Below are 21051 nucleotides of genomic sequence, written 5' to 3' on the forward strand. Positions count from 1 at the left end.
GCTGATAGTCAGATAAAATAAGATTTAGAGTTCAGTAATTGAACTAAATATGTATGAATGTAGTTTATCATTTTGTAATGAAACTCTGTATTTCCTTTAATGAAAAAAATATTTATTTAAATTGTAAATTAAATAAAACGAATCGTACCGGATATGACGTGCCATCACAACAGAGAGCGGTGAAGAAGCTAGCTGTTAGCATCGCAGGACGAACACCTTCTCCAGGAAACAGAGAGCGTTAATATAAGCTCAGATACCGGAGGAACCCTCTCCAGAAGCGGGGCCCCGACACCGCAGAGATGCCTGAGAGTGAGTCTGAGCTGCGGAACTCTGTTAGCTTCATATATAACACATTCAACTGTATTAGCGTTAGCTCTGTTAGCACGACGCTAGCAGAACTGTTAGCTCTTTTAAACGTTGTTAGCTTAGCTTAGCTTCTGATACCAGAATCACAACAAACTCAGAATCAGAATCAGGTTGAGAATATAAACCTTTATCGTTATTATACATGAACTATGGAAAGAGAAGAGATACTCCTTTTTAACGAAACATTAAGAAACAACAAAGACAACAACAGAGACCCGCAGCACTCACACTTAGTAAACAGATGCAGTGCAGGAGCTCATTCAGTAGTAGAACTATAAGTACATATATAAATGATAGAGGATCAGAATCAGGTTCAGAATAGAAACCTTTGTCGTTATTAAAGAGAAGAGCTACTCCTTTTTAAGATGCGAACCATAGATGCTAACCATAGACTGTGTAGATGCTAACCATAGACTGAATAGATGCTAACCATAGACTGTGTAGATGCTAAGGCAAGGCAAGTTTATTTATATAGCACCTTTCAACACAAGGCAATTCAAAGTGCTTTACAAAAATTGAAGACATTAAGAAAATGGCATTTAAAATCAGTCATTAAAAAGAAAAGAGCTAACCATAGACTGTGTAGATGCTAACCATAGACTGTGTAGATGCTAACCATAGACTGTGTAGATGCTAACCATAGACTGAATAGATGCTAACCATAGACTGAATAGATGCTAACCATAGACTGTGTAGATGCTAACCATAGACTGTGTAGATGCTAACCATAGACTGAATAGATGCTAACCATAGACTGAATAGATGCTAACCATAGACTGTGTAGATGCTAACCATAGACTGTGTAGATGCTAACCATAGACTGTGTAGATGCTAACCATAGACTGTGTAGATGCTAACCATAGACTGCATAGATGCTAACCAAACATTCAGAAACAAAATGGAAAACAACAACAGTTAGTAGAAGTAGGTCTGTGTGTGAATGATATATAATGCACAAGAGGAGCTTTGAATACTTTATTTATATCTGTCCTGTGTCTCTCTGTTTAACTCCTGATCTCCCTCAGGGATCAATGGACCCTCAGGGATCAATGAAGCTCCATCTGATCTTACATTTTAAGAGAAGGATACAAAACTAAAACTATTATAAACAAATATTTAAAAAAATCTATATTATAGCTAGGGATGTCCCGATCACCTTTTTTTGCTCCCGATCCGATTCCGATCATTTGATTTTGACAATCTGCCGATACCGATTTTTCCCGATCCAATCTTTATGCAATGCATTAAGAGAAAAAAAAGGTAACAGATAACGGCTGGTCATCCAGCTATCTTGGCTGTTATTTTGTTGGCACTGTTCTGGGGCAGTTTCTCTTTCCTTTTAAAAGTCTCTGAAAGTGTCGGTTGTTTCAGTGCCGTTACCTGAGTGGCCGCTGTGTACTCGTCGTGTTGTTGTTGGTGTTTGTATTAGATTGGTCGTGTTGAACGTAGCTCTGTTCTTTCCACCGCGCGGAACCTCCGCCTTGCAAACATTGCATCTGGCTGTTACACTGCCTTCGCTTTCAATTTTATAATACTTCCAAACTCCTGACATTTTCTCTGTCCCGACTCCCGAGGCACCAGCTGAACGTAGCCTCTCGTTAGCTTACTGCTACTATTAGACACTGCGCCCACTCTGTTGCCAGATTTGAGAGAAATAAGCAACCAGGTCTATGAAAACAAGCCCAAAAGAAGCAACACATACATGATGTTGTGTAATTTTAAACCAAAACTAAGGCCTCAGGATGACTTCAAGACGTGAACATGGTCATTTTTGTTTTGTAACATTAAATAAAATAATAAAAATATTTTATAAAAAAAAAATATATACATAAATATTTACATGAGATATAGAAACCAAGAAACTACGTTCAGTGATATCACAAAATAAGATGTAGTATAAATGAAATAAGTGCATCTCTGTGATCAGACGTGATCTGAGGGTCCAGGCGTATCATCAATACTAACAAGATGGAGTCTCTTCAGCTCAGCCCGAACCTCTATCGACAGTGATCAATATTTACTCTACATTGATCACTGAGTTACAGAGTGTTACGTTGTCTCAGGACATCACAGTAACACAGTGATGAATATTTACTCAGTGATAAACCTGGAGCCCCTGTACCTCAGGCAGTGATAAACCTGGAGCCCCTGTACCTCAGGCAGTGATAAACCTGGAGCCCATGTACCTCAGGCAGTGATGAACCTGGAGCCCCTGTACCTCAGGCAGTGATAAACCTGGAGCCCCTGTACCTCAGGCAGTGATAAACCTGGAGCCCCTGTACCTCAGGCAGTGATAAACCTGGAGCCCCTGTACCTCAGGCAGTGATAAACCTGGAGCCCCTGTACCTCAGGCAGTGATAAATCTGGAGCCCCTGTACCTCAGGCAGTGATGGCACTTTGATCCCAGCAGCTATTGCACAAATGAACACATCATAGGAGCGCCACACAGAGGCCTATGTATTTATTTATTCATTAATTTTGAATGTCCATGTTTGAACTAGTGTTTTCCTTCTTAAATGTTTTTAAATATGTTGAGATTTGACGGAGCCGGGTGTACTTGTACTTTTATGAGAGATGTGTTTGTGTTTAGAGTCAGGATGGATCCCTTGTCTTTTTCTCTGCAAACATAATCTACCTACGGGTACAAATAAACAACCTGAACCCTATCACTTAATCTTTGCTGTAATATAATTGTAATCTTTATTCTATGTTATCATTATTTTAACCCCGTGTGAGTCCTGTTATCTCTGACCTGTTGCTGCTACTAACGCCTGCATCTCCCCAAGAGGATGAATAACGCTCCCTCTGATCTTAATCCTTCACATTCTGACCTGTTTCAGCTGAGAGTTACTCCAACCCTCTGGCCCCCGAGGGCCACGAGCCGGACGACCAGCGCTCCGCCGCGCAGTGAGTACCATCCATCATGCTATACTTTATATACCATCCATCACGCTATACTTTATATACCATCCATCCATCATGCTATACTTTATATATCATCCATCACATGATGCTATTCATTCTGTATTATATGCTATATATCTAATGCTCTCTCTGTCTCTGTCTCTCTCTACCTCTCTCTCTCCAGGTCCAAACTGACCAATGACGACTTCAGGAAGCTCCTGATGACGCCGCGGGCGACGCCCTCCTCGGCCCCGCCCTCTAAATCCAGACACCTTGAGTGAGTGAAACCACAGAAGATGATGATTCAATTTAAAGGTTTTATTGTCATATGCAGTGTTTCCGCCAGACGAGGGCTGGGAGGGCGTCCACCCCGAGAGCGGGGGGGGGGGGGCAATTTTGACTTGAGCCGTCCCTTATAGATACTGTCTTTATTACGTTATGACTCATTTTCCCTACACGGCCTCGCTCGGTATGGCTAGGCCTTGTTAGGACTGGCTCACTTTAATGCTGCGCTTCCATTACAGTTTAGGAACTGGGGTAGTGTCTATAGTAACGCAGTGTAGGCGGAGCCGTGACGTCATCTTCAGTGAGAACCCCAGAAAAACAACATCAGCTGTTAGCTGTTAGCACTCAGAGCTCACAGCTCCTCATATATGTTCAGAAACTAGACAAAAGTTAAACAAGTACAAACCACAGACTGCCTGTGTCATGGTGAATACAGTCGCTGGTTTATTTATGTCTGTATAGGCCGTTGTTGTGAGTGTGGACGGTCGGAGCATATACTGCGTTAGCTTAGCCGATCTCCATTTAGACAACGCGCATTTTAAAAGGTTTTTCGCCTGCCGTCTGTCTGCAGACTTGTCAAAGCATTAATTCATGGTTTTTACTAACCGGTATCAGTATGTTGTTACTTCAGCATCATTTTGAAATGTGTATTACAATTAAATCACGGTCAAATATGTCCATCTTGTTGTAGTTGTAGCCCCCTTGCCAGCGATTCTCTCTCTAGTTTAGCATACTCAGCCCGACTCAGCCTGGTTGTTCCTGGCCCTAGAACCACGATTTTATGGGGCCAGAAAAACTGTGAATTAGGACCCGCTAGCCGGTACTACGCCAAGTGGAAACGCAACCAAAAACGGGCCCCGCACGGCTCGGCGCGCTTAAAGCGAGCTCCGCGCTGTAGTGGAAATGCGCCATTAGTGAGCCGGATCATTTGGCTCGGCTCTCTTAAAGCGCCGGCTCTTTCGGCTCCCAACCGGCTCTTCGTGTTACCACAGTTTACCATGGAGCCTCAGTTTCGCCGCTGCAAGGCTCCGGCGCTCGCAGCTCACGCGCGTGCAGCTCACGCGCGTGCTCAACTAGCACCGGTCATCGCGTCCAAATCGCGCACGTTCCGTGTTGTCCTGTAGCAGGCAGCGCCGATGTCAGAGACACGGCCTCTCTGCTCTGTGAGCTACAAAGACACGTCCTCTCTGCTCTGTGAGCTACAAAGACACGTCCTCTCTGCTCTGTGAGCTACAGAGACACGTCCTCTCTGCTCTGTGAGCTACAGAGACACGTCCTCTCTGCTCTGTGAGCTACAGAGACACGTCCTCTCTGCTCTGTGAGCTACAGAGGAGACTCTTCTGATCTGGGCTCCTCCAACGATGCAACATGTATAATACAAAAAAAAGATGAAGGTGATGATGATGATGATGATGAAGGTGATGATGAAGGTAGTAACTGTTTTGTTTTTCTCCCAGAATGCCGAAGGACTACAACGAGGACGAGGACCCTGCAGCTCGGAGGAGGAAGAAGAAAAGGTGACGAGTCGCTGACTTTATTTAAAGTAACGTCTCGTGATGTCACTTCCTGTTTTTAATGTTTAACGATTGATTTTCCGCCGTGTTTCAGCTACTATGCTAAGCTACGTCAGCAGGAGCTTGAGAGAGAGGCAGAGCTGGCCGAGAAGTACCGTGACCGGGCGAGAGAGAGGAGAGACGGAGTCAACAAGGACTACGAGGAAACGGAGCTCATTAGCACCACCGCTAACTACAGAGCTGTGGGACCCACCGCTGAGGCGTGAGTAATGCTAAGCTAATGCTAACTACAGAGCTGTGGGACGCACCGCTGAGGCGTGAGTAATGCTAAGCTAAGCTAACATCTGTGTGTACTTCAGGGACAAGTCGGCAGCAGAGAAGCGAAGGCAGCTGATCCAGGAGTCTAAGTTTCTGGGAGGAGACATGGAGCACACTCACTTGGTGAAGGGGCTGGACTTCGCCCTGCTGCAGAAGGTACAGCGCTAACATAGCATAGCATTCATATTACTATTATCACATCGAGTAACACGTAGCCTCACTGTCTCTCTGTCTCTCTCTGTCTCTGTCTCTCTCTCTCTCTCTATGTCTCTCTCTCTCTCTCTGTCTCTCTCTGTCTCTCTGTCTCTCTGTCTCTCTCTCTCTCTCTCTCTCTCTCTCTCTCTCTCTCTCTCTCTCTGTGTGTGTGTGTTACAGGTGAGAGCTGAGATCACCAGTAAAGAGAAAGAAGAAGAAGACATGATGGAGAAAGTCCAGAAGGAGACCAAGTAAGAGATCAGATTTAAATCAACCGAATACAGACAGATTTAATAATACATGATGTAGTGACTCTTATTGTCCTGCAGGGGGTAGTGTTCAGGGGCCAGTGTTCAGGGGCCTCATTTATAAAGCCTTGCGTAGGATTCACGTGGGAAGGTTGCTTACTTAGGACAAAGCAAATAAATACGCACAGACATTTTTCGATTCATAAAAGGCTGCGTACGGCACATCCTACGCCGGTTTCCCTTTTATAAATCACAATCAACTCGAAATGCGGCGCAGCTTTTTTGCGGGCTTCACGTAACGCCCATATTTGCCTATAAATAGTCAAAGAAACGCCCCGTATTAATATTCATTTTGACTGACTGCATGAAGAAGATCGCAGGAAATGACGACAGCACAGCTAAAAAAGACATCTCACACCGTGTCAGATTTTGGTTATTTTGGGGAGGTCGAGATAAATCATATTGTTTGGTGGATGCAGTTTGAACCAGAGTAGCAGCATGGAGGTCGGATCGTCACCAAAATAAATAAATAAGTGGTCCGAAAAAAGTTAATGACAAAAAAAATACACATAACCTTCCTCAGGCAGTGTGTTTGTCCCGGGGACAGGAGACCCCCCCATGATGAGAAACTGTAAGAAATGATGGGGGAATCCCTCCGGAGTGGAGTCATGACGACTGGATCTGAATTATTTTTGTTGTATTTGGTGGTTTGTGTTCCAGCTGTCGATCAGCAACTATATATCCATAATCCACCAGTTAAAGGAAATACAATGTGTTGTGTTATATTAGCTGTACAATTTACCACATATGGTGTTCTTAGTTTCCATACCTCCTGTGTTTTACGAGCGACTTATCAAGTCTTGGCAAACGGCATAAAACACGATTAAATGTGATAGTATTTAAAACCATGCTCGTATCTATACAACCTAGGGCTGTGCAATTAATCGTATTTTAATCTCGATTACGATTTTGGCTTGCAACGATTACGAAAACAACGTAATCGAAATAAAACGATTATTATTTTTATTAAAAAAAAAAAAAAAAATGTAAATGTTTTTCAGTTGAATTATACTTAACGTTCAGGGTAATCAACTGTTAAAAACATACTGTTCACATTTTTGTTTCAATAAATGGATGTTTTCAAAGTAAATGGATAATCGTTTTTAATAATCGTGATATAAATTATTGACCAAAATAATCGTGATTAGGATTTTTGCCATAATCGCACAGCCCTAATACAACCTATAGAAAAGCTAAACGGCGTCAGCTTAAAGTAATTCTGTCCTTCTGCTTACCGCATCATTTATGAGAATACATTTCTTAACAAGAGAACATCATCGAGGGGTGATCAATAATGGGGCTTTGACACCAACGCGCTTCCAGGGCCGGTCGGAGCTGGAGCTTGAAAAGCACCGGTTTGTCCTGTTCACGCCGCAGCGGAGCCGCCTCTAAGCTCCAGAATCCGGTTCGTTTCAAGCACCAAAAAATTGTCGGCCTAGAAGCAAGAACTGCATACGTCACGCTTACGTCTGAGGGGGGCGAGATTAACCTGAGCTAACAGTTAAAGGCGAGTACAGCAAAAAGTTGTAACAAGCAGTAGCGCTGAGCAAAGTGACTAGAACGCAACCACACACTTTATAAAGTCAGGCAACACTAACCAGGCTTCGTGTGATTCTGTTTATTTGTACCTTACTTTGACCATCCGTTCGCTGTTATTGGTCATTGTGGAGAGCAGGCAGACGTTTTGTTTGTTATTATAGCAGCTATCGGATGGAATCAATACATGGGCTGCACAGGTTGTCATGTCCGACTATCACAAGTAGAATCATAATGAAAAATACGTCGGTAAAAAGTGCCTGTATAAAACGGCTTAGCAAGTAGTCAGTTTAGCTTCGGTTGCTATGCTAACATCACCCATGTTATACCAGAGAAACTTTCATAACAGCGTTGTGATGCCAAACAGCGTCAATTCAGACTGACACACATTCACTTAAGGGGAACTGGGGATATGTATCAGCTGCTTGTGTGACAGTCAGACAGTGAATACTTTAGAGCCGTGTCTCCTCCTGAGGCTTTGTGAGGCCCCAGGTCTCCGCTGTAATCGTGATGTCTCCTCCTGAGGCTGTGAGGCCCCAGGTCTCAGCTGTAATCGTGATGTCTCCTCCTGAGACTCCTCCTGAGGCTCTGAACTGTCTATAATATGTGATGATGTCATCGTTTCTCCTCCAGGAAAGACGTGGAGCCGGAGGAGAAGATCGAGTTTAAGACTCGTATGGGTGAGTGGGACCTGAGGCTCTTATTCTGAAAATCCTGCATGATGTCTACCTCCTGGAGGGTTCCTCTCTGGTTCCTCTCTGGTTCCTCTCTTGTTCCTCTCTGGTTCCTCTCTGGTTCTCATGTCTCTTTATAACCCCTCAGGCAGGAACATCTACCGCGTTGTGTTCAGGACCGGCGGGCTGGAGAGGAACGAGCTGTTCCTCCCCGGCAGGATGGCCTACGTTGTGGATCTGGACGATGAGTTCACTGACACCGACATCCCCACCACGCTGATCCGCAGCAAGGCCGACTGCCCCAGCATGGAGGTACCTGAACGCACCACACAATACATTACTATACAACAGCATGGAGGTACCTGAACGCACCACACAATACATTACTATACAACAGCATGGAGGTACCTGAATGCACCACACAATACTTTACAATACAACAGCATGGAGGTACCTGAACGCACCACACATACATTACAATACAACAGCATGGAGGTACCTGAACGCACCACACAATACATTACAACAGCATGGAGGTACCAGAACGCACCACACATACATTACAATACAACAGCATGGAGGTACCTGAACGCACCACACATTATAACAGCATGGAGGTACCTGAACGCACCACACATTATAACAGCATGGAGGTACCTGAACGCACCACATTATAACAGCATGGAGGTACCTGAACGCACCACACATTATAACAGCATGGAGGTACCTGAACGCACCACACATTATAACAGCATGGAGGTACCTGAACGCACCGTACATTACATGTCACTTGTTAGACGCTTTTATCCAAAGCGACTTACATACTCAATACTGTGGGCAATCCCCACAGGAGCACTTTGGGGTGAAGTGTCTCAGGGACACAACGACATGCTGACTGCAGTGGGGTTTGAACCTGTGCTCCCCTGATCCCCACACCAACGCACTAGTCTACTGCGCCACGCGCCTCCCGTAGCATGGTAGCTTGTTGAAGCTAATATGAGACGTTCTCTCCGTGTCCTCCAGGCTCAGACGACGCTCACCACCAACGACATCGTGATCTCCAAGCTGACGCAGATCCTCTCGTACCTCCGGCAGGGAACACGGCACAAGAAGATCAAGAAGAAGGACAAAGGTAAACACTCACAGGAGTCTCAGCTGAGGAGTCTCTGAGAGGCGCAGGGGTTCCAGACTAACAGACGCAGGGGTTCCAGACTAACAGACGCAGGGGTTCCGGACTAACAGATGTAGAGGTTCCGGACTAACAGACGCAGGGGTTCCGGACTAACAGACGCAGGGGTTCCGGACTAACAGACGCAGGGGTTCCGGACTAACAGACGCAGGGGTTCCGGACTAACAGACGCAGGGGTTCCGGACTAACAGACGCAGAGGTTCCGGACTAACAGACGTAGAGGTTCCAGACTAACAGACGTAGAGGTTCCAGACTAACAGGTTCCGGACTAACAGACGCAGAGGTTCCAGACTAACAGACGTAGAGGTTCCAGACTAACAGACGTAGAGGTTCCAGACTAACAGACGTAGAGGTTCCAGACTAACAGACGTAGAGGTTCCAGACTAACAGACGTAGAGGTTCCAGACTAACAGACGTAGAGGTTCCAGACTAACAGACGTAGAGGTTCCAGACTAACAGGTTCCGGACTAACAGACGCAGAGGTTCCGGACTAACAGACGTAGAGGTTCCAGACTAACAGGTTCCGGACTAACAGACGCAGAGGTTCCGGACTAACAGATGTAGAGGTTCCAGACTAACAGACGCAGAGGTTCCGGACTAACAGACGCAGAGGTTCCGGACTAACAGACGCAGAGGTTCCAGACTAACAGACGCAGGGGTTCCAGACTAACAGGTTCCAGACTAACAGACGTAGAGGTTCCGGACTAACAGACGCAGGGGTTCCGGACTAACAGACGCAGGGGTTCCGGACTAACAGACGCAGGGGTTCCGGACTAACAGACGCAGGGGTTCCGGACTAAACAGACGCAGGGGTTCCGGACCTAACAGACGCAGAGGTTCCGGACTAACAGACGCAGAGGTTCCGGACTAACAGACGCAGAGGTTCCGGACTAACAGACGCAGAGGTTCCGGACTAACAGACGCAGGGGTTCCGGACTAACAGACGCAGGGGTTCCGGACTAACAGACGCAGAGGTTCCAGACTAACAGGTTCCAGACTAACAGACGCAGAGGTTCCAGACTAACAGACGCAGAGGTTCCAGACTAACAGACGCAGAGGTTCCAGACTAACAGTGGGAACATGTTTCCTCTGTGTGTGTTTCAGGAAAACTGGACGATAAGAGAGCTCCAGAAGCTGATATCAGGTCAGTTCACTACACACACCTCCTCCCCTCCTCCTCCTATCTCCTCCCCCCCTCCCCCTCTCCTCCCCCCCTCCCCCTCTCCTCCCCCCCCCTCTCCTCCTCCTGACCCTCTGCTTGTGTCTCAGTATCTTCGAGGACATCGGGGACTACATCCCGTCGGCCGGCTCCTCCAAACCTCCCAAAGACAAAGAGAGACACCGAGAGAGAGACAGGGAGAGAGAGAGGGAGAGAGAGAGGGAGAGGGACAGGGAGAGAGAGAGAGAGAAAGAGAGAGAGGAGGAGAGCAAGATCAGAGCGAGGCACAGCTACTTCGAGAAGCCAGAGGCCGAGGAGACCACGGTCAGCCATCTTGTTTTTACTCACTATTACTATTATTACTGTTTCATCACTTTGATTATACTAATTCTGTCTGTCTGTCTGTTTCTCTGTCTGTCCGTCTGTCTGTCTGTCTCTCTGTCTGTCTGTCTGTCTGTCTGTGTCTGTCTGTCTGTCTGTCTGTCTGCAGGTCGTGGAGCTGGACGAAGGTACACTATTTTATTTATACTTTAAAACAACATCCAAATCTGTGTGGTGCGTTCAGGGCCAGCGGTATAACGATAGTTACGTATGTAACTACGGTTCTATGAATACTGGATGACCGCCAGAGGCGGTGCTTTAGCACTGGATATCTTCTGTCTCGCGCATGCGTAGGTCGAATATTTATATCAACAAAGTCACGTGTGACCCCGTATGACACCGGAAGGTATAAGTTCCGGTGCTGTCAACGGGCTCAGTCCTATGGAATCTTCTCGCAGAAACACGAAATTCCGAGTGACCAAGAACTCTGGCGGTCATCCAGTATTCATAGAACCGTAGTTACATACGTAACTATCGTTCTATTTCATACTTACTGACCGCCAGAGGCGGTGCTTTAGCACTGGATGACCTATATCAACAGAGTCACGAGGAAGTCTGAATACTCACCTATAAGGATGGCCTAGACGGACTCTGCAGGAGGACCACACCCAGCGGGTGAGGGGCGGCAACATTCACCCTGTAATATCTGGCGAATGTGCTCTGAGATGCCCATGTGGCCGCAGCACATATGTCCTCCAGAGGCACACCTCTCCAGGTCGCCCATGATGTGGAGACACTCCTGGTAGAGTGGCACTTTACTCTAGGTGGCAAGGGACGGTCATTCGCCTTGTATGCCTGGGCAATGACGTCCACGATCCAGTGGGACAAGCGCTGTTTTGAGAGCGCACAGCCCCTTCTAGGACCACCGTAACACACAAAGAGCTGCTCAGACTGACGCATGTCAGCGGTAGTCTGGACATAAGCTCTAAGGGCCCGCACCGGGCATAGGAGTCTCGACCTCTCTTCCCCCTCTCCTGATGGGGGGTCAAACCGTGCCAGCTGGATAGGCCGATTAAAATGAGAGCGTGTCAGCAGCTTAGGGAGGAACGCTGTGTTCGGCCATAAGGTGACACCTGAGCCATCTGAGTTCCACCTCAGACACGAGCTGTTCACAGACAAGGCCTGAAGCTCGCTTACACGTTTTGCTGAGGTGATGGCAAGAGGGAAAGCAGTCTTAGCTGAGAGCCACTTCAGTTCTGCCTGTAACAAAGGTTCAACAGGAGGCAAGCATAGGGCATCCAGCACCAAGGGCAGGTCCCATGTAGGGGCCCTTGGGATATTCGGGGGGCGAAGCCTCAGAGCTCCCCTTTAAAAAGAGGGATACCAGCCTATGGCTCCCCACTGTGCTGTTATCAGCCCTTGCGTGTTGAGCTGATATAGCAGCCACATACACCCTGACGGTAGCGGGACACCGGCCGTCGTCCAGGAGGGACTGAAGGAACTCAAGGGTCGTAGGTACCGAGCAGTATGCTGGGTCCTCATTTCGCCCTTGGCACCAGTCAAAAAACAGTTTCCACCTGTTTTCGTACTGCCTACGAGTAGGTTGTGCCCTAGCATTTGAGAATAGTCTTCCTGATAGACTCTATGCAGTCGCTCAGCAGTGGGTCGGGCCCAGTGGTCAGACCCACAGCTGGAGGTGGCAGGGGTCGGGGTGCCACATTCGACCCTCCAACTGAGACAAGAGGTCCTTCCTGTTGGGCGTCCCACAGCAGAGTCTGTGCAGCAGATGGACAGGCCCGCACCTAGCTGGGTTAAACAAGGAAGTTTAACAGGACAGCCTAGCCAGGCAGCTGCTGCTAGAATGAAGCAGCGCGTCTATCAGGAGCGGGGGCGAGAACACCGCCCTCACTGGTTGAGTTAATAACGAATGCCAGATGCAGCGTAGGCGGGAGCGGGGTGCGACAACACAGCCTTCACCAGCTACCTGCTGAACGGAAAGAGTAGAGCAACGCTCCTACTCGCCGAACACAAAAGGGATGTAACTACACCCATGTTACCAGCAGAGGGAGCGGGAGCGAGAGCACTGCCTTCACCTAGCTGGAAAAAACAAGAAGTTTTAGCAGGACGGTTTATCCAGTCGGCTGCTGCTAGAATAAAGCATCATGTCTACCAGGAGTGGGGGCGAGAACACTGTTTTCGCTGGTTGAGTGACTGTGTCCAGAGCCACCCCAATGAAGGTTAGGCTCTGAGAGGGGTTCCGACAACTCCTCTCCATGTTCACCTTGAGGCCTAGCCGGGCGACATGAGAGAGAAGGAGAGCCATGTCCTGGATCGTCTGTAACCGGGATGGTGCACAGATTAACCAGTCGTCCAAGAGAGGGAGAGTCCAAATGGGAGCACCCTGAACTGGAAATGACGACCTCTGAAGGCAAAGCGAAGAAACTGCCTGTGATGAGGCACAATAGGCACATGACAATAAGCGTCCTTCAAGTCGACAGACGTGAACCATTCCCCCCTGGCCACGGTACGAAGAACGTCCGCTGTGCTCAGCACATGGAAAGGTAACATCCTTAGGAACTTGTTGAGTCTCCTCAGATCGAGGATTGGGCGAAGTCCACCGCCTTTCTTCCTTACCAGGAAGTAGGTCGCGTAGAAGCCTGGGCTGTGAGATGGGGTCCACAGGCTCGATTGCACCCTTGGCAAGGAGGACTGACAGCTCCTGGTTTAGGGCGATTTATTTTGCCGGGTCGCTTATGGTGGTCATTTTGACCCGGCTGAAGACTGGGGCCAGCGTCGGAACTGAAGCTTGTACCCTTGATTTAAAGGGCCCATGTCATGGCCATTTCCACTGATCATAATTACATTGTTGAGGTATACTAAAATAGATTTATACTGTGCAATTTTCCAAACTCACATTGGTTTCGCATACAGCATCTCTGTCAAGCATGTGTATTCAGCAGTATTCACTTTCTCCACTAAACGACTCGTTGGAGCTCTTGCCCCCCCCTCCCTGTGAGCCTAGTGTGCTCCGATTGGTCAGCTCGGCCACTCGTTCTGATTAGTCAACCACCAGAGAGGCTGCGCCCATGTCAGTGCTTTTCCCGGCTGCTCTCAGCGTAACATCAGTCTTATCATGGCGTCGGTACAGCGGTATATTTTATATACATATATATTTTTAACTGTTGTTATAGAAGAGTGTGACGACCCCAGGGCCTTTGTCTTACGATGGGGTGGAGCTGAAGAGGCTAATCAGCACGATCACGGACACCTCCGGACACTACGGCCCCAGTCTCTCTCCAAAGCGGCTGCAGGAAGACTAACTCTGCGATCCTCTCAACCACCTATCTGCATTTACCACAATAAATGTGCCGTGGTTTTGTAAACTCGTGTATGTCTCCTTGTCTTTGTGGCCTACGAGCCGCTCATAACAAAGAGTAAGTTATTTTTACCCGTTATAAACTACTACTGTTTGATGAGAAATCAAATCATGGTTTGCTATATATGAATTCAGGGAAGAAAGGATAGGCCTACTAAGTATTTCCATTAAACTTTATTTTTAGAAATGTACAAAATGAACATAAATATACATATATACACGGTATATCATCCATTCCTCCTCCTTGCATCTTGCCTGCGCACAGTCGGTGCGGTGCCTTTTAGCACGACGCCTCAGTAGTAGTAGAAGAAGTGCCTTTTAGCACGTCATGGATTGTCCGCCAGGATCTGGCTGGACGAAATCAAATGCAAATCACAAAATATTAGAGAAACTTAGTTGTTTTACATTCGTTAGTAGTAGTTGTGTAATGAACAGCTTGCCTGCTAATATGCTAACCTAGCTTTGTTTACCTTGGTAGCTAACACGATATGAACGTTAGCTTGGAGGAAAGGCAACTATAATGCAGTGTAATAAAACTACTATGAACAAAAGCTAGTGGTTCATATTAGGCTAGCAATAACGTGTTTATAATTGCAATCGTATACGGGTATTCTGCTACCATACAATGTAACCTTGCATGAATACATTGTTTTGCGCTAGCATACAGCTAGCCTCGTTAGCTACATGCAGTATATGTACGGTCACAATGTACGGTAAATCACAGTACAGTATACTGTATGAGTATTCCGTGTGTGTGACTGCAGACATTCTCCTGCTATGAGATACATGTAAGGCCATCTGCTGACATTGTAGTTGATATATTTAAACGCTAGCAACTTAGTTAGCACAGTTAGCACTGTGTCAATGGCTTAGCAGTCCAACACAGTTTACACATTTAAACAGTCTTGTTTGATAAATACACAAATAACAATGCAAACTTACAGGTTGTATACCCAGATCTTCCCCTGCTCCAAACGGTCCAAACAAGCTGTGCATATCCGGCCTCAAACTGGGCAATGTTTTGGAAGCTTTCGTCTGTGAAATGCCGGTTCTTCGAACCTCTGGAGGAGGAACACGCCGCTGCTGGTGTGGCCATAGCTCTTCGGGATTGGTCCATTTCGTTCCGGGTACCGCATGACATCAGGCGGTACCCGGAAGAATCAAATGGGCAGTGACGTATCTCCAACGAGGCGTTTTGGGGAGGTATTTTCTGTGTTAGAGTTTTACTCGCTACAGGGTGTACTTTGAGGGTTTTGACTCTGCACACCGTTTACATGCATAAAAACCTTCATAACACACAAGGGGACGGGTAATAACCGGAAAAGCATGACATGGGAGCTTTAAGGAAGCGCTAAGAGCATCCTGCTGTAGGGAAGCTATGGTAGGCTCAACAGCCGGCGTGTGGTCAAGGCCAACTCTTGCCGCATCCTGCATGGCTACCAAGGCTCGGCCATCGGACGTAAGACTGTAAAGAGCCTTAGTGTCCCTCCAGCATGCATGTAACTCCCTCGGATACTCACAAGAGGGAGGAACAGTGCGGGTGGCGGGTGCCGGAGTGCGCCTAAAGAACGCACTGGCAGGCGCTGTTTCGGGAATGGAGAGCCAAGAGGAGTGACCTCATCTGGGCTAGCTCAGTAGTGAGTAGGTCCACCCTGGAGGACAGCCTATCAGGCTTAGTCCTCTTCTTGGGCGGTGCACCCGCAGCCTCTGCGGCCCAACGCCTAGGATGGGTAGGTTGGGCTGGAGTCGACTGTGCGGGGGGGAAGGCCACCCTCAGTCAGTAGTTCAACCTCGAGGCATGATGGTGCAATTCATGCACGGGTCCTCCGAAAGGCCCTCCCTCAGATGCTCGAGGCCAAGACAAGAGGGGCAAAGGTCATGGCCATCCTCTGGTTAAAGAGGAGCCATACAGGTGTTAGAGCCGTTAGACCTAGCGATAGCTAGAGCACTCAGCTGCCTGTAAATAACTGGCCAGGAAACAAATATGCCGTGGAGGGGAGTGAGCACAATAGTAGTTAGCTTGAGCGTGAGCACTCTGCTAACTGGAGTGAGAAAAAATGAAGTCAGTTAATGGGTTTATGCCGTGAGAGGAGAGCGGAATACTCTCTCCACTAGCGCCGTAGCGAGTTAGCCTAAGCGAGAGCACTCTGCTAACTGAAGGCTGGAACGGGCATCCAACTGTGTGCAGGGAGAGGGGAGCGGATTCACTCTCTTCACTAGCGCTGTAGCAAGTTAGCTTTGAGCGAGAGCACTCAGTTAACTGGAGGATGGAACAGGAACCAACTGTGTGCAGTGAAAAGGGTAGCGAAGACACTCTCTTCACTAGCACTATAGCAAGTTAGCTTTGAGCGAGAGCACTCCGCTAACTAGAGGATAGAACAGGAATTAATTGTGAGCTGTGAGAGGGGAGTGAAGACACTCTCTTCACTAGCGCTGTAGCAAGTTAGCTTTGAGCGAGAGCACTCCGCTAACTAGAGGATAGAACAGGAATTAATTGTGAGCTGTGAGAGGGGAGTGAAGACACTCTCTTCACTAGCGCTGTAGCAAGTTAACTTTGAGCGAGAGCACTCAGTTAACTGGAGGATGGAACACTTTATGTGTCGTTGCCACTCTTTGCATATCATGTGTGTGTGTGTGTATATATATATATATATATATATATATATATATATATATATATTTTTTTTTTACCCTGTTTGTAAAAAGTAATTCCCTTAATGTTTTATGTGAGGGAATGGAAAATAGCTCAAAGCTAAATCTGGCACTGTTACGCTTGACACCTTTAAATGTTTTAAGTGTTCATTACAGTGCATTGTCCCTGTCAAATAAACGATTAAATAAAATAACCAATTGTGCGCCGTGAGAGGGGAGCGAAGACACTCCCTCACTAGCACTGTAGCAAGTTAGCTTTGAGCGAGAGTACTCAGCTAACTGGAGGATAGAACAGGAACTAATTGTGAGCTGTGAGAGGGGGGCGGAGACGCTCCCTTCACTAGCACCGTAACAGTTAGCTTGAATGAAACCACTCAGCTTAACTGGACGATAGAACAGGTAAAGAAACAATGTATGCGGTGAGAGGGGGGCGGAGACGCTCCCTTCACTCACGCCGTAACAGTTAACTTGAACGAAAACACTCAGCTTAACTGGACGATAGAACAGGTAAAGAAACAATTGTATGTAGTGAGAGGGGGGGGCGGAGACGCTCCCTTCACTAACGCCGTAACAGTTAGCTTGAACGAAAACACTCAGCTAACTGGACGATAGAACGGGCAAGGAACCAATGTATGCAGTGAAAGGGGGGGCGGAGACGCTCCCTTCACTAGTGCAGTAGAAAGTTAGCTTTCAGCGGGAGCACTCAGCTAACTGGATGATAGTACAGGTAAAGAACCAAAAGTATGTAGTGAGAAGGAGGGCGGAGACGCTCCCTTCACTAGTGCAGTAGAAAGTTAGCTTTCAGCGGGAGCACTCAGCTAACTGGATGATAGTACAGGTAAAGAACCAAAAGTATGTAGTGAGGAGGAGGGCGGAGACGCTCCCTTCACTAGTGCAGTAGAAAGTTAGCTTTCACCGGGAGCACTCAGCAAACTGGATGATAGTACAGGTAAAGAACCAAAAGTATGTAGTGAGGAGGAGGGCGGAGACGCTCCCTTCACTAGTACAGTAGAAAGTTAGCTTTCACCGGGAGCACTCAGCTAACTGGATGATAGTACAGGTAAAGAACCAAAAGTATGTAGTGAGGAGGAGGGCGGAGACGCTCTCTTCACTAGCGCAGTAGAAAGTTAGCTTTCAGCGGGAGCACTCAGCTAACTGGATGATAGTACAGGTAAAGAACCAAAAGTATGTAGTGAGGAGGAGGGCGGAGACGCTCCCTTCACTAGTACAGTAGAAAGTTAGCTTTCACCGGGAGCACTCAGCTAACTGGATGATAGTACAGGTAAAGAACCAAAAGTATGTAGTGAGGAGGAGGGCGGAGACGCTCTCTTCACTAGCGCAGTAGAAAGTTAGCTTTCAGCGGAGCACTCAGCTAACTGGATGATAGTACAGGTAACAGTAACAAATTAGCGAGAGCCCTCGGTTAATTTGTACACTTATCTCATTAGTTTGAGAGTATATAGATATAGCACAATCAGCAATAATTGGTAGCGATCTCACCGGCTGTGTGCAGGAGCGTCCGCTCTTTACCGGTCCGGAGCTCCTGGGGTCCGGGCGGTGAACACCGCGGTCCTCTCCCTTGGGAGGACGGACAGCTCGTCGCAGCCTTTGGAGGGCGAGCGTTTTTCCTAGCCCGCAGCTCCGATCAAACGATCGCAAGGCTACAGGTAGCGATGAGCTAGAATCCCAATTTTCAGTAAGCTTAGCTTGGCTTCTACTCATAAGTAGTAACCTACGCAGCGAGAAGATGAAAAAGGACTGAGCCCGTTGACAGCACCGGAACTTATACCTTCCGGTGTCATACGGGGTCACACGTGACTTTGTTGATATAAATATTCGACCTACGCATGCGCGAGACAGAAGATATCCAGTGCTAAAGCACCGCCTCTGGCGGTCAGTAAGTATGAAATAGAACATGCTGTTTACTGTGTGGTGCGTTCAGGGCCAGCGGTATAACATGCCGTTTACTGTGTGGTGCGTTCAGGGCCAGTGGTATAATATAATGTTTACTGTGTCGTGCGATCAGGGCCAGTGGTATAACATACTGTGTGATGCGTTCAGGGCCAGTTTTATAATATACTGTTTACTCTGTGGTGCGTTCAAGGCCAGTGGTCTAACATACTGTGTGATGCGTTCAGGGCCAGTTTTATAATATAATGTTTACTGTGTGGTGCGTTCAGGGCCAGTGGTATAACATACTGTGTTTTGCGTTCAGGGCCAGTGGTATAATATACTGTGTGGTGCGTTCAGGGCCAGTGGTATAACATACTGTGTGATGCGTTCAGGGACAGTTTTATAATATACTGTTTACTCTGTGGTGCGTTCAGGGCCCGGCTCGGTGAGGGATCAGATAAAGATCATCAATGAGAAGTTTGCAGGAGCAGCAGGAAGCGAGTGGCCCGGACACACTCCATATCCTTATCATGTTGGTGTTGTTGTTGTTTTTGTTGTTGTTGTTGTTGTGTAAATATGGTGTAAAGTGTATTTCCTGAGCTGTGAGTACGAAGGGGAAGGAGCAGCTGGGAGACTTCTTTGGAGGATCGAACTCCTACGCTGAGTGTTACCCTGCTACGTAAGAGACACACACACACTCTCACACACTCTCACACACTCACACTCACACTCACACTCACACACACACACTCACGGTTACAGTGAGGATATATAATGTGTGTGTGTGCAGGATGGATGACCTGGCAGTGGACAGTGATGAGGAGGTGGACTACAGTAAGATGGACCAGGTAACTACAACTCCCAGCATGCACCTCTTCCTGATCTGTTATATAATAGTAATATGAAGAAGGTGAAGATGATGATTGTGGTGAGGAGGATGATGATGATTGTGGTGGTGGTGATGGTGATGATGTTGTTGTGTTTCAGGGTAATAAGAAAGGTCCTCTGGGTCGCTGGGACTTTGACACTCAGGAGGAATATTCTGATTACATGAACAACAAGGAGGCGCTGCCCAAGTACGTACAAATACTGTCTCTCAGGCTCTCCCTGCCCTCAGCTGTGTCTGTCAGGCTGTAACATCTCTCTGCCCTCAGCTGTGTCTGTCAGGCTCTCCCTGCCCTCGGCTCTGTCTCTCAGGCTCTCTCTGCCCTCAGCTCTGTCTCTCAGGCTCTCTCTCTGCCCTCAGCTGTGTCTGTCAGGCTGTGTCTTCTCTCTCTGATGAGTTGTGTCCCTTCAGGGCTGCCTTCCAGTACGGCATCAAAATGTCTGAAGGCAGGAAGACGCGTCGCTTCAAAGAAACGAACGAGAAGGCGGAGCTGGACCGACAGTGGAAGAAGATCAGCGCTGTGAGTTATATATAATATATCATATATAACTATATATAATATAATATAACTATATAATATATATAATATAATATAACTATGTATATACATAACTATATTTAATATATAATATATATATATACATAACTATATATAATATATATAATTATAACTAATAGCATGAGTTAATGACGGATTGTGTTTCAGATCATCGAGAAGAGGAAGAAGATGGAGGCTGACGGGTGAGTCACTTTATAAACTGTTAACGTTAAATAAAGGGTGTAGCGCTGTGTTAATGTTATATTGACGCTGTGTTAATGTTATATTGACGCTGTGTTAATGTTATATTGACGCTGTGTTAATGTTATGTTAACGCTGTGTTAATGTTATGTTAAAGCTGTGTTAATGTTATGTTAACGCTGTGTTAATGTTATGTTAACGCTGTGTTAATGTTATGTTAAAGCTGTGTTAATGTTATGTTAACGTTGTATTAATGTTATATTAACGTTGTATTAATGTTATATTAACGCTGTATTCGCACTGTGTTTCAGGGGGGACATAAAGAGGCCGAAATACTGAAGCATCTCGTCCGTCAGATCTTCTTCACGAGTTTAGATTAAATATTTTAAAGTTGTTTCAACACTTCGTATTATTCATGTGTAAATCTGATGATCAATAAACATCAACAAACATCAACATATCCTCAGAGACGTTGTTATTTCATGATGATGCAGGGGTTCTGTGTGTTAAAGGGTTCTGTGTGTTAAAGGGATCTGTGTTTAAAGGGTTCTGTGTGTTAAAGGGATCTGTGTTTGAAGGGTTCTGTGTGTTAAAGGGATCTGTGTTTAAAGGGTTCTGTGTGTTAAAGGGTTCTGTGTGTTAAAGGGTTCTGTGTGTTAAAGGGTTCTGTGTGTTAAAGGGATCTGTGTTTGAAGGGTTCTGTGTGTTAAAGGGATCTGTGTTTAAATGGTTCTGT

The 21051-nt window shown here is 46.8% G+C and overlaps 1 protein-coding gene across 1 annotated transcript; it reads left to right on the forward strand.

Moving 5' to 3' along the window:
- The first annotated feature begins 166 nt into the window (after positions 1 to 166).
- Positions 167 to 20771, forward strand: ik (IK cytokine). The gene is made up of 20 exons (XM_034140473.1): positions 167 to 309; positions 3207 to 3273; positions 3455 to 3547; positions 5013 to 5072; positions 5164 to 5331; positions 5429 to 5543; positions 5763 to 5833; positions 8060 to 8106; positions 8249 to 8412; positions 9124 to 9232; positions 10394 to 10433; positions 10559 to 10772; positions 10939 to 10957; positions 19125 to 19209; positions 19301 to 19369; positions 19481 to 19538; positions 19678 to 19766; positions 19988 to 20096; positions 20283 to 20317; positions 20627 to 20771. Exons 1-20 carry the CDS (start codon positions 300 to 302, stop codon positions 20652 to 20654), a joined length of 1650 nt encoding a protein of 549 aa, XP_033996364.1. The 5' UTR covers positions 167 to 299; the 3' UTR covers positions 20655 to 20771.
- Positions 20772 to 21051: the final 280 nt, after the last annotated feature.

This window comes from Trematomus bernacchii, unplaced genomic scaffold (genome assembly GCF_902827165.1).
Source record: "Trematomus bernacchii unplaced genomic scaffold, fTreBer1.1, whole genome shotgun sequence".
Lineage (NCBI taxonomy): Eukaryota > Metazoa > Chordata > Actinopteri > Perciformes > Nototheniidae > Trematomus > Trematomus bernacchii.